This window comes from Schistocerca serialis, chromosome 5 (genome assembly GCF_023864345.2).
Source record: "Schistocerca serialis cubense isolate TAMUIC-IGC-003099 chromosome 5, iqSchSeri2.2, whole genome shotgun sequence".
Lineage (NCBI taxonomy): Eukaryota > Metazoa > Arthropoda > Insecta > Orthoptera > Acrididae > Schistocerca > Schistocerca serialis.
Genome location: NC_064642.1, coordinates 506,101,204 through 506,116,153, shown reverse-complemented (window position 1 = coordinate 506,116,153; position 14,950 = coordinate 506,101,204). Strand labels below are relative to the sequence as shown.

The following is a 14,950-nucleotide window of genomic DNA, read 5'->3' as shown; positions in this document are numbered from 1 at the left end:
CACTTAAAGCATGAAATTGCTGCCTTCTGTTATGCTTTATGCATATATCTTAAACAAAACAGCAATCAGAAGTTTTAAGAGAAAGAACACAATTATAACCAAGTGATATACAAGTTGATAAACCCACATACCAAATGTGGGAAGCTCAGTTCTTACCATTCGCAACACACATGGAAATAGCTTGGCATACTTTTAAGATCTGAACCATGTAGTTCTACTCCAAAAAAGAAAGAATTTTAAGAATAATGTTTTGGGAAAAGGCATGAAATAACTTCTTTGCCCATTTTTCAACTTGACTTAAGAACAGAAAATGTCTCTCTGAAGGAAGATGACTGAGTATCTTTGCCACATACAAACAGAGATAAAGCTGGCACAGCTAAATAAAAAAACAAATGGGAATTTCCTTTATTAAACATATAAAAATCAATAGTCGCAATATGCACAACCATATTTTCAACAATGATTTCATTTTCTTTAAAAAACTAATTCTATCACACGAAGAGAGAAATTTGTACCATATGTGAGCAATTTGTCATTGTACTGTAATAAATACATAAAAAAATAAAAATCAATCACAAGTGCACATTATTTGAGACCAACGAATCACTAATAACACCACAATCTACATTAAAATTCTGCCTCAGTATAGTGACAAAAGGACCGTAAAAAGAAAATATCAATTCAGTCTTTTTAATTCAATACTAATACAATTCAACGGTTCAGAACAATACTATCTTAACTATCAATGGAGTCACATGTCTTCTCATTGTCCAACCTCACATTTATCTGGTGTAATATGACTGTACGTGCTATCTTTATTGATATAGCTTGCAAACATGAAAGACCAAACATCATAACTAGACACTAGATCAGATTTCTGTAATATATCATCCTTTACATTGGTACAGCATGAGGCTTGTGAGATCAAATAATTAGTGTTTGGCAGTTCTATGGTGGCATTCAACTGTGTAGTAAAACAATGATTTTGATTATGTTTGGTATTACTGATCAGTGGGTAAAAACAATTTCAGCAAAAACTAGTCCTGAATCTATACAGAGTTACAGGAAACAATGCAAGCACACCAAATATCACACATCAGAGGTTATTATGCAAGGGATTAGGGATCATATAGAATTTTTTTGAAAACGTTATATATATATATATATATATATATATATATATATATATATATATATATATATATATATATATATATATCTAAAAACAAAGATGATGTGACTTACCAGATGAAAGTGCTGGCAGGTCGACAGACACACAAACAAACACAAACATACACACAAAATTCTAGCTTTCGCAACCAACGGTTGCCTCGTCAGGAAAGAGGGAAGGAGAGGGAAAGATGAAAGGATTTGGGTTTTAAGGGAGAGGGTAAGGAGTCATTCCAGTCCCGGGAGCGGAAAGACTTACCTTAGGGGGAAAAAAGGACGGGTATACACTCGCACACACACACACATCCATCCACACATATACAGACACAAGCAGACATATTTCATATTGAAATATGTCTGCTTGTGTCTGTATATGTGTGGATGGATGTGTGTGTGTGTGCGAGTGTATACCCGTCCTTTTTTCCCCCTAAGGTAAGTCTTTCCGCTCCCGGGACTGGAATGACTCCTTACCCTCTCCCTTAAAACCCAAATCCTTTCATCTTTCCCTCTCCTTCCCTCTTTCCTGACGAGGCAACCGTTGGTTGCGAAAGCTAGAATTTTGTGTGTATGTTTGTGTTTGTTTGTGTGTCTGTCGACCTGCCAGCACTTTCATTTGGTAAGTCACATCATCTTTGTTTTTAGATATATATTTCCTACGTGGAATGTTTCCCTCTATTATAACCATATATATATATATATATATATATATATATATATATATATATATATATATATATATATATATATATATATATATATATATATTCTTCTGCTTGGATGAATGAAAAAGTTTTTAATGCTGAGTACAAACTAGGATTTTTCAAAAAGAAAGAAAAAAGTTAACTATGATGTGTGGGAGACACACACGGATCCAGATCCGGGAAGAAAAGCTACCTTGGAAGATACCACAGGCAGACATTTACTGAATAAAGATAATTATGGTGTTTGCAGAGAAACATTGCTGACAAGATGAAGAGCCAGAATGACAATATATTCCTGTGTGCCTGCTTTAATCTCCAGCAGCTACTGAATTCTCCCTACTTTGACACATCTTTATTCTACTACTAATGAAAACTCGTCACTTACAATTTTACTATCTGTAACCTAAGGAAGAGAAAAGAAGATTGTCAATGTGGGACGAAGGCACTGGAAATTTTCTTTCTATTTATGATGACTGCAGTGGCCAACATCAAAGCAGATCTGTCTTTATCATGTGTTTCCTCAGTGTAGCTAACCTGTCAATTGATTCAATTTAGTCTTTAGAGAAGGAGCACATTAAAAATGAAGGAGACAGCATGTATGGCATTATAAGAGAGCCAAAAAAGGGCATCAGCATTTATATACCAGCTCAATGGTATACACCAGCTGCTACAGGACAACAAGGTAGAAAATGATACATGTCTGAGATCTGGCAAAGTGATTTTTTTCTCTACTTCAAAGAGGCATATTCTAAGGTTACAGATTGGACCACAACAGAAAATTGAGAAAGGATGAAATGGGTTGGAGTGACAGTTTTGATAGTGAAGAAATAGAAACCATGGAACATGTTTTTTCCAAATATAAATATGGTGCTGAGTACAAAGCAAATGATTCATTGCATAACTCTGAGGCTGCAGGCCACATATAGAACACGCAGCTACATTGCCATTCACATATTCCTCACCACTACCAACTTAAGAGGGGATAATATTCAACTTTATTGCTGCTTTGCAAGAGAAATATTATACCAACTACTTACCATTGCTTTTATGACAACTTGCACATGTGTACCTCATGTTAAGCAAGATGAATAAAGGTGTGTAATAATTGTATTTTGATGACAGCTACATTTTCAGTTTAAATTTTATCTTGTTTTTTTAATATCAAATTTTTTTGTACTTTTCTTACATGTGTGTCCATGCACAGAAATTCACTGCTGAACTGACACTGTGGTATCAACTGTTACTGTCATACACAGAGCACAATATAGTTTTTTAACATGTGCACCTTGCATTGATAACCATGTACGTTTAGAGGAATAAAATCTTAAAGTGCTGTTAATTTTGGTTATTAATGAATTTAACAGCAATTTTCACTCCCAAAACACTTCGATATATGTAATCACTGAAATAAAGTGAATGCCAATGATACAAATGGTCTTTCTAAATAAACAACAAGACTGTAAAGTTAAGTGGTGATTTTTGAGAAACAACGAAGCTTTACATTTGTTATCCTGTAAAATTTCACAGAAGTAAATTGCGATAATATTATTCCGAACCGTCAAATTTATACCTCAGTGAAATAATTGTAGTTTTAATTGAAATACTTTTTCAATGAGTAAAAATATAATCACTTAAGCAAAAGGAAATGTAGTTTGTGTGAATAAGAGTTTTAAACTGCATCCAACAAACTGTATGCACAGGTCTGCACAGGTCTGTCAGTTGCTCACTATTCAACAACAATGTACTCCCAAGCCAATGAATTAATGTTATATCTATGTAGAGACATGAAACCAGAACACAATGACAAATGATTTACAGTAGTGAACCAGAGAATTCCCAAGTGAGGACAATAGAGTAAAAAAAGAAAATGTTTGTATAAAAGTGTAAATGTTCCTGGTCCCAAAGACAGAAAGAAGCCCATACCACTGACTTAACATAATCTAGTTAAATGAAAACAACATATACTGTACGGCACAATGATTTAAAATGTCAATGATTCTTATTAATTACCTGAGGTGTCGTTCTTTTTCAACCACTACAAATTTTAACACCATATTTCAAACTGCACAATACATTCTTCACTTCAATCTAAGATAGGTCAAAATAACATCATCTGGGGATGGAGTATTGAAAGTAAATCTGCTTATACTTTCAGATATTTGTCTCTTTTTGGACACACTTTTTACATGATGGACTCTCCACTTTCTGCACAACACTTTACCAAATGCTGATGGTTCTCTCCTGGACTGACTATATTTCTCTCTTAATGCATCACTTGCATCCAATAAACAAGGTAAGTTAGGAACAAATAAATGATCTTCTGGTGTCAAGTCAATAGGAAAACGTTTATCTTGTGTTGGGTAGTCAACCACAACAGAATCTTTAGTGCTCTCTCCTTGTGTGTTCTTTAGAGCACATTTCAAATCTATAACCCAGTTCTCTGTATCATTGTCTTCATCTGCCATAGCACTATCCATACTAGAAGTATTTACATCTTGACTACCATCAGACAAAGATTCAGATATACCTCTCCTTTTTTGTGCAATATGCAGACGTGGTATAACAAACTGTGGGCATGATTCTGACTTCATAACCTCATAATTACCAACTGCATGAGGGCTATTGCAGTATGAAGATGATTTGTGTACTAGATGATTTTTGACAATTTCCGACAAAGAAGACAAGTTTTGATTTCCAGATGACGATGATGTTTTGTCACTGCTCTTCACTTCCCTTAAACAAGGCACATGATTAAGCATTTGAACTTTTGACTTTGTATCACTCTGACACAAATTTAATAAAACAGGAAATCCTAATGGGACTGCAGATTCACCTGCATTCTGTGTTGACAATTTGCTGAATCTCTCTGCCATTCCACTTTCAGATGTTGCATCTATGTCGTCAATAGACAAATGTCTGTCTTCATTTTTTGAATATTGTTCACAATGGGGTTTATGGGGTACTATATCTTTGCTTGCTGTGTCCGGAGCATCTGCAGTACCAAAACTTTCACTGTGGCATTTTACTAGTTCATCACAGACTGCTCCACGACTATTTGCATCTATGAACATCTCACTTGTCGTATCACAATTTCTTAAAGATGGAACTGTTGGTGCCCTGCATGAAAGTTCAGACTGACTTATCTCCAGTATTTCTAACTTCTTTTCTGAAGGAGTTACATTCTTCAAAGAATACTGTTTTGCAAGTGTAGCCAGCGAAGAAAATGCTATTTCATCTGAATCTGAATCATCCCCTTCTGCTATGTTTTCTTTATCTGAATCTTTACGAAGTTTCTGTAGGCGTGGTATTTGAAATTTCAATTGGGTCTCAGGACAGCTATTAACAGCCTTCAGTCTGTCATTTGATGAGTCATTGTTAATTTTCAGCATCCCAGAGTTTCCTGAAGTATTCGTAGTTCCACAAATATTGTTTACACTGCCAAACTTTTCGGTTCTTTCATTAACAGTTAGTGAAAATTCCTTGGGCAAATTACTTTGTTTCATATTAAAATTAGAGGACAAATTTGTACTGTCTACTGCTAAATGGTTTAACATTAAAAAGTCTGCATTCAAACAATTATGCTGTGGTTTCCGAGTTTTACAATGAATATTGAAATGTTTGTGTTCTTGATTTCTTGTCAAATGACTTTGCACACAGGGATAAAAATCACTAAAATCATCATCTTACCTTCCACATCACCAGTAATAAGTCATTTTGTGGAGGGCAGATGCATTAATAATGATTGAGCAGTGATGATGACATTCCACATAGATGACAGGTGAATATGGAAAAGAAACGGAAAGGAAACAATTGATATGTTATTACAACAGTAAAAATATAAATTAATAAAAACATAACTAAATCAAATATGAAAACAACAATGACATAAGACAAATCTGTCTACATAGTTCACATTAAATGACAACTGATAACCAAAACTGAAGTGTGGTAACTGTCATTGAAAAAAGGAGAGTAAATGAAACAGAGGGGCTTGTGTGTTTTAGCTTTGAGAGGCCATTATTTTTTTAATATACTGGGCAGAAGTTAAAGAAAGGTCTCTACTTCATACAACAACAGAAATCTTACTATAATTTTTCTGTTAATATGCAACTTCATATAGTGAACATAAGCAAAAGAATGGATAAACCTCAGTCATTAAATATGGATGGAGGAAGGCATTAAATGGTGGGAAATGACATACTATATGGGAAATGCACACACTGCATAGATTTCTTGCTAAAATGATTCTCAGTAAACAACAAAGAATAACCAATACAAAGTTGTAGTTTTCTTCTACTTCTTCTCTACCTTCCAGCTCTTAATGTCCAGGTACAGTACACTTCTTGAATGTCTCCCATAACAATCTACCTGATTATTGTTTCCTTTGTGTTGCCGCCAAGAGGAATCGTCAATATATGACAGGAACTATCATTCAAAGCAAAAAATTCTAGAAACATGGTATCCAAAATGCATACTTTAAGAGCCATGAGCACTTCATCTTTGATACGGTGACACAAATCTCTTCTACTACAAGCTCTTACCTTCCTATACCAAAACAAATGCCTAGTAACCATGGGTTTAAAGGTGCATACCATAACAGCTATGAGCACTTCAATACTATGAAACACATCTCTTCAACTAAAGAAGGGTTCATAGCTCTTAGGTAATGCACTTTAGAGCCTTTGTTACCAAACTTTTTTTCTTGTTTTGGTCCATACTACCTCCTCTCAAAATACAGTGGACAAAGAAAGAGTTTGCAGCAGAAAACATTTGTTTCATACTAGAAGGTGAAGAAGTGCTCATAGCTCTTAGGTATAGATTCAAGAACTCATCTTTGGTAGACTCTTTCTTCCAATGATCATTTCTCTCCTATCCCTGGATGTTTATGATTCCTCCTGGAACACCCTGTACATTGAAAATTCATTAGTGTGCGAAAGTTGATGACAAAAGTAACTTTCGCATGATGTGTCACTGCCAGGTAACATAGCTTCATGAAACTTGGACATACATAGAAAGAATCAGCACAATATGCTATAAAAGATAACTGAAAGAAATATGCAGTGAGACACACAGAAATGACACTTTTTTTTTTTCAAAGACAATAATTACACTGATACCACTGCATTTCATGATGATCCTCTGGATATTACAGAAGCAGGGACATAGTTCTCAACAAGGTGTGTGATTACTACAGATGGGAATGCATGCTCTGCAATGTGCTACCATGGTGGCAACAAGGTTGGTAAACAGTTCATGTGATAGAGCTTTTCATTCCTACACCAGCACTGTTGGCATCTGCTGGATGGTTGGTTCATGTGGCCGTGCTGCAATTATCTCCACAATGCACCTTACACGTGCTCAGTGGAACTTAAATTAGGGGAACCAGCAGGCCAGGCCATTCACTCAATATCCTCTCACTTCAAGAGCTTCTCCACCTATGCTGTTCAATGTCATCGTGCACTGTCACCCATATAAAGGAAGTCACCACTGAAAAGACACACGTGGGGAAGGAGTACAGTGTCACAATAATGTTGAATCGTGAATGTACCTTGTTCAAAGATTTGCAAGTCAGTACGTCCATGCAGCATTATGCCTCTCCACACCACAATAACTGGATCACCAAAATGGCAAAGTTCAATGATGTTTCTGGGCCCATTACACATTCCCACCTCTTGCCACATGTTGTACATCCAGCACTGTCTAACATTTCGTTTTCGTGATATAGTTGTTATAGTGTGGGGAGGCACAATGCTGCATGTATGTACTGACCTCCAAATCTCTGAACACTGTACACCAAACAATCAGTGTTATTGTGACATTTACTCTTTCCCCGTGTGCATCTTCTCAGGGATGCATTTGGCCCTGACTTCACTTTTACAAGTGACAATGCAGGACACCATCAAACGGCGCAGTTGGAGGAGTGATAAATTTAATTGAGCAAGTGTGGGATGTGTTGGGGAGACATGTCACAGTACAGCCACATGCACTGACCATGCAAAAGTTGCCAACTATGTTGGTGAAGGAAAGGAACACCCTACCATACGAACTGTTTATAAACTCTGTTGTCACCATGGTAGCACATTGCAAAGCATCCACTGCTATTTGCAGAGATCACACACCCCGTTGAGAACCATGTCCTGCCTTCTGTAATGTCCAGGGGACCATCATGAAACATGGTAACATCAGAATAATCATGCCCTTGAATAGAAATGTCTCATTGTGTTCTTCTTTTAGCTACTTTCTGTACTACAATGTAGCAATTCTTTCCATGTATGTCCAAGTTTTATCATGCTATTTTACTCTGAAGTGACACATCATGCAAAATTTACTTTCATCCTTAAATTTTGCTCACCAGTATATGTACAAATCTTGCTGCAGCCGTGGAAGAGGGTGTTTAGGTGTGTAGTGTGGTTGTGTGTAATTTTACTAGAAGATCAAAATCTAAGAAGCTACTGTGAAAACTATTTTCTGGTATGTGTTTCTATGCTCCACACGTCAGTCTGCTATAGGTGAATGGTTGCCTTTGCCTTTACAAACTATGCATTTGTAATTGTGATGCTTGACAGCAAATGCATGTTACACACTTCTTATATAATTTTGTTGTTATGGTTCCTAAAGTCAACTGTTCATTCGAAGTGGATGGAGGGGAGGGGAGGGTGGGGCCATGTATTATAGAGAAAATTAATTTCTGTGAGAATTATTGGAAGGACATAATCTGTGACTAAAACAAAGGTGGAGATTTGACAGCAAAATGACAGAGGAAAATAGAAACTTTAAAAGTAATAAAAGGTGGCCACCATAGTATTTGAAAATAACCCCTTCTGATATTCATATAAATTCATTGATTATAGAATATCATAGCAATCCAAACTGCCAACTTATCAAAAACATACTTTAGTTTAAGGGCTCAACATGATAAATGTGTGCGTGTGCATGCGCAAGCACCCCCTACACGCACACATGCATACTTCATACTTTTTCCAACTGTCTTGGTAGCTGTATATATACACCATCCCAAAGTTTTAGGAACATTCGGCAGTGAAACATTGGTGACACCCTATCAACCTTGTCTTTACTTTTGGAAAGATAGCAAAGTCACAGGAAGCAATAGCAGAACTATAAGTAAAGTGCTCAATAATTTTGCAGTTTACTGCAACCAAATAGAAAGTAGCAATTTTGGAGTGTGTGTCCGATTCTTACAGGAATGAAATCAGACACTGTCATGTCTTGACCTTGAACAAATGGTTTTTGCCATCTGTGTATTTTAACCATTGTGCCACAAATGATATCAAATGCCATTCATATTGATCCTCTTCCCCTCCCTTTATTGCATCCCATACTAGCCCAAAGTTACTCATTTTTTTAGATAAAAATTCGTTTATTTGCATATTTTATGAGTTCTCCCTATGTTGAGAGATTTTGCTGTCTTTCCATAAGGAAAAATACAGCTGCAGGGATGGCAATTTCTTTTTATTCCAGATGCACAGCTCCTAAAGATGTGTGAGGTGATGATGCATCCAGCAGCCAAGAGACGTGTTGGAAACTGATAAGTTATGGATTAAGTTCAGTGAAAATTATTCTGCAGAAGTAAAATATATGTTCTAAGTTGCAAATTCTTGTCTAGTATTCTCTGTATGTCAACCTGTCAGCTGAGTTGGCTGAAAGCAGTGTGCAGAGCTGTCGCACTTCATAATAATGTTATTGGTATTCTTCTGACACTTTAAGAGGGACACTGTTTTACCAGCTATAATGTTGCAATATTTCTAATATTTTGTGAATTAACCCTTTGACTGCTCTGGACGAGTTAACACGCATGCCTTTGTACCAGTCCCTGTGTGCTCTGAATGTGTTTACATGCACCACCAGTCAGGTAGAAGGACTGATAGCACGCGTAAATATGTTCAGAGCACCAGGGACAGGTACAAAGGCATGCGCATTGACACGTCAAGAGCATTTAAAGGGTTAATTCACCAAATATTTGTGTAGACACTTTCAGGGTACCAGGTAGAAGACCTGATCGCGTACGTAAACACGTTCAGAGCACACTGGGACAAGTACGAAGGTGCGCGCGTTAACACGTCCAGAGCAGTAAGAGGGTTAAGCGTTTCAGTTACTAGCCAGTCGAACATTTTCAAACTATAGTTGTACAAAAATATGTCCGCATCCCTTCTTCAGGATGACATGAGCGTAACTTTGTACATAGTGGCTACCGTTGGATCTGTGACTGCTATAAGTTCATAAAATTTAAAAGGAAAACCTCTGTCATCAATCACAATTGTGCTCTTTACTTTAAAAAAAAAAAAAAAAAAAATTGCAATATGCATTCAAGCTGTGACAGTGCATCACCAGATGCTTAACGTGTTATTTGGTCATTACTTTTGGATTAAAGGAGACCATTCACCAAAAAGTAGATGTGTTGAGTTTTAAGAGGCACATATAAAAAGAAAGAAAATCACAGTAACCCTTTTACGAGCTAGTGTAAAATGCGTGCAGTACACACACACACACACACACACACACACACATACAGTGCTATTCAGCAGTAACCATGCAGAGGCATAAGCGTGTGTGTGTGTGTGTGTGTGTGTGTGTGTGTGTGTGTGTGTGTGTGTCAGGAAATAGGAGCACCCCAAAAGCTGGCAAGTTTTCTTTCTTTTTGCATGTTCCTATCAACAACTCAACACTTCTGCTTTTCGGTGAGTGGTCTCCTTTAATCCAAAAGTTTTTACACTCTGAAATTTTCTACAACATTTGATCATTATTTTTGTTTGAGAGTTCCCACTGGTCTGCTTCTGTTATCAGTTGTACAGATTTGAAGTAGATATTATTTACATTATGAAAACATAGAATTTGGAACTGTTTAGAAATAACAATAAAAGTTTAAGTACCTACAAATAGGCCTTCAGAACTCAAAAATACATTGAGCTTTTTTACAAAGCTTACAACTGTGACCAAAGGCAGACATTTTTCCTTTATATTTGAAGAACAAATGTCGTAATCTGGCAGGAAATTTCGAAAGCAGTTATGTTCCATATATTAACTACATGTTAGAGGAAAAAGTTTTGGTCCAAGAAACTCTTCTGTTCCCAACATTTTGTCCAGGACTCTGCTGGACAACTTCAGAGGTGCTCCTCCGCTGAGTCTTGCCAAATGATTGGTCAGACGTCTGAGAGTGACATATATACTGTAGGAAAGGGGGTGTTGTCAAGGTAACATGTGACGAGCAGAGATAATCCTTGTCAAAGATAAAACTTAACTATCGATTGTTGTCTTGTCAAAGATAAAATTTTCTAGCAATTCTGTAGAGCTACTGCCCATATGTCGCTAAGTTTCATTGCCTCCTCATTTCTATTAAATTTATAATGATGCTTATAAATTTCAATGGCTTCTCTGCATAGTCGTGGATAATAACTTGACGTTGTAGAAAAAATTTCTGTTTCAGAGAACTTCACTTTGTGGTTTCCTGACTGAAGAGCATGCTCTGCTACAGCTGATTTCTCTATTTTTCCTAGTCGGCAAAGACTTTTGTGCTCTTTTACCCACGTATTTACGCTCCTCTTGGTAGCTCCAATATAAACTTTACCACATGTACATGGAATTTTCTGTAGACCACATGTCGACAGAGGAGGGCGTTTATCCTTCACAAATCGGATTACTTGACTGATTTTCTTTGTTGGTCTAAAGACCGGTCTGATCTGTTACTTTAGTAATAAAAGGGAGAGGAACTGTATTTTTCCGTTGTTGTGGTTCATCCTTGTCCTTCGGTCTTATGTTCCTTGGTCACAGAATTCTCTTTACCTCTTTGCCTCGAAGGCCTGCTTCAAATGTTTTATTTCAGCGTCCAGGTGTTCCAATGTGCATATCTGCTCTGCTCTATCGACAAGACTTTTAACGACACCTCTCTTTTGTTGTGGACGGTGATTGGAGTTTTTATGCAAATACCTTTAGTAAGTGTTACTTTCTGAAAAACTTTTATGTTCCAAACTTCCATCAGACTGTCCCATAACTAAAACATCCAAGAAAGATATTCTATTATGATTTTCCATTTCCACGGTGAACTGGATTTTTGGATTAATTTTATTCAGATGATCAAAGAATTCATCCAAAGCCTTTCTACCATGGGACCAAAACACAAATGTGTCAGTTTTCCCAATATATGGTTGTAAACGAGCTGCTAGATTGAGATTTTCACTCTGCAGCGGAGTGTGCACTGATATGAAACTTCCTGGCAGATTAAAACTGTGTGCCGGACCGAGACTCGAACTCGGGACCTTTGCCTTTTGCGGGCAAGTGCTCTACCAACTGAGCTGAGTTGGTAGAGCACTTGCCCACAAAAGGCAAAGGTGCCGAGTTCGAGTCTCTATTTTATGAATTTTGGGTACAACATACAGTCTAGGACACATAGCTTCACTGACTCATACATAAAAGACTCACGTCATGTTATTGAGAAACTTGAAGGACTAATTCTGGCTCCTTAAGATATTGTTGTAAGTTTTGACATAGTGTCCTTATTCATTATGATTCTAGTTAAGGAAGTTACGATTATCATAATGGATATTTTTCCAGGAAATTCGACTGCTTGTTTTAGACATTGCCTTACACCGAGTCAGTTCTAGTGGGATGATGAATTTTATGAGCAACTTGACGGTGTAGCACTGGGTAACCCATGTGGTACTGTGATCGCTAATTTCTATATGGAGAAATTCAAACAATCAGCTCTGGACAAAGCAAATAAGAAACCATCTCATTGGTATTGGTTTGTAGATGACATATTTGTGAAACTTCCTGGCAGATTAAAACTGTGTGCCGGGCCGAGACTCGAACTTGGGACCTTTGCCTTTCGTGGGCAAGTTCTCTACTGACTGAGCTACCCAAGCACGACTCACGCCCCGGAATTAAAGCTGTGAGGACGGGGTGCGAGTCGTGCTTGAGTAGCTCAGTCGGTAGAGCACTTGCCCGCAAAAGGCAAAGGTCCCGAGTTCGAGTCTCGGTCCGGCACACAGTTTTAATCTGCCAGGAAGTTTCATATCAGTGCACACTCCGCTGTAGAGTGAAAATTTCATTCTAGACACATTTGTGGTTTGGTCCCATGGTAGAAAGGCTTTGGACGAATTATTTGGTCATCTAAATAAAATTAATCCAAAAATTCAGTTCACCATCAAAATGGAAAATGATAATAGACTATCTTTCTTGAATGTTTTAGTTATGAGACGGTCCGATGGAAGTTTGGAACAAAGTTTTTCAGAAAGCAACACATACCAACAAGTATTTGCATAAAAACTCCAAACACCGTCCACAGCAAGAGAGGGGTGTCATTAAAAGTCTTGTCGATAGAGCCAAGCAGATATGCACTTAGGAACACCTGGATGCTGAAATAAAACATCTTAAGCAGGCCTTAGAGAAAAATGGTTACTCAGGCAAAGAGTTAAAGAGAATTTTATGACCAAGGAACATAAGACCGACGGACAAGGATGAACCACAACAACGGAAAAATACAATTTCTCTCCCTTTTATTAAAAAAGTAACAAATCAGATCAGTAAGATTTAACAGAAGCATGACATCAGATCGGTCTTTAGACCAACAAAGAAAATCTGCCCAGTACTCTGATCTGTGAAGGATAAATGCCCTTCTCTGTCGACATGTGGTGTGTACAAAATTCCTTGTACATGTAGTAAAGTTTATACTGGAACTTCAAGAGGAGTGTAAATATACGGGTAAAAGAGCACAAAAGTCTTTGCCGACTAGGAAAAATAGAGAAATCGGCTGTAGCAGAGCACGCTCTTCAGTCTGGAAACCACAAAGTAAGTTTTCTGAAACAGAAAGTTTGTCAACAACGTCAAGTTATTATCCACGACTATGCAGAGAAGCTATTGAAATTTATAAGCATCATGATACTTTTAATAGAAAAGAGGAGGCAATGAAACTTAGTGACATTTGGGCAGTAGCTCTGCAGAATCTCTAGACAATTTTATCTTTGACAAGACAACAATCGATAGTTGAGTTTTATCTTTGACAAGGATTATCTCTGCTCGTCACATGTTACTTCAACAACGCCCCCTTTCCTACAGTATATATGTCGCTCTCTGACGTCTGACCAGTCATTCGGCAAGACTCAGTGGAGGAGCGTCTCTAAAGATGTCCAGCACAGTCCTGGACGAAACGTCGGGAACAGAAGAGTTTCTTAAACCATGACCTCACATTCAGAAAGCTTTGTCATCCAGTCGTGAACACCTTCATCCAATGAAGGAAAAAAGTTTTATCTACTTTGCTAGTACAGCTAAATTCTATCCTACAGAGATACTAGCAAACAGTATTTGTTTTAGCGCAAAAGTAGGGCGAATAAGACCACTGACGCAATCTTCAATTGAAATATCTTATCTACAGTAAACTAAGACAGAAAGTAATAGTCACCTCGATTTCGATCTTTCCTCTCTCGCTGTGGCTTGGGGTCATCTGCAACAGTAAATACAATTTAAAAACATATTTATTGTGTTATGATTCACTATGAATAGGTCGAATATCTCACCTGAAATACAGAGGTGACACCATAGTTATTAATGAGTCACCGCAAGTATGAAAATAGCACAAGTAGCACATACAATATGAAAGTAATTGGCATATTGAGTGAAATATTGTGATGGTGAAGTATAATAGCTTGTCGTGCAAAGCAGCAAAATAATAATGATATCAATGCTATGCAAAGAAAATATAATGCAGATCAGAAGTCTTCCACATAAATACAGACCAATGTGTGAAGATATCATATGCAAACACTGTAGACACAACATGCACACTAATATTTAATTCTTACATTTCTCATACAAAAACTCAATACAATTAATGCTTTCATAATTTCTGTGCCACTTTTTAGGTTTCTGTTTTGATAATTAGACTGAAACCCACTTACAAAGTGCTATAAATGATAAACTGACATTACAATGATTTTGTTACAATTTTAATGTCAAAGAGTAGTTGCTGATCTCAAAAATCATGAGGAAAAAATTGGTCAGAACAATGTGTTGCTTTGTACACACGACAATAATGTTTTGATAAAAGTTATTAACCTCTAACAAAGAGG

At 37.0% G+C, this 14,950-nt stretch overlaps 1 protein-coding gene across 2 annotated transcripts in view; it reads right to left on the bottom strand.

Annotated features, from left to right (window-relative positions):
- LOC126481304 (protein HBS1) overlaps positions 1–14,950 on the bottom strand; it is a 196,227-nt gene that overhangs the window by 147,584 nt on the left and 33,693 nt on the right. Inside the window, exons 4-5 of one of the 2 annotated variants that reach the window (XM_050104956.1) lie at positions 14,284–14,325; positions 1,932–5,553 (exon numbers count right to left, since the gene is read on the bottom strand). In XM_050104956.1, the coding sequence (XP_049960913.1) occupies positions 3,950–5,553; positions 14,284–14,325 (1,646 nt within the window). In that variant the 3' untranslated portion in view covers positions 1,932–3,949. Of the gene's footprint in view, positions 1–1,931; positions 5,554–14,283; positions 14,326–14,950 lie in introns of those variants that run through there. The other variant, XM_050104955.1, reaches the window with a different exon arrangement.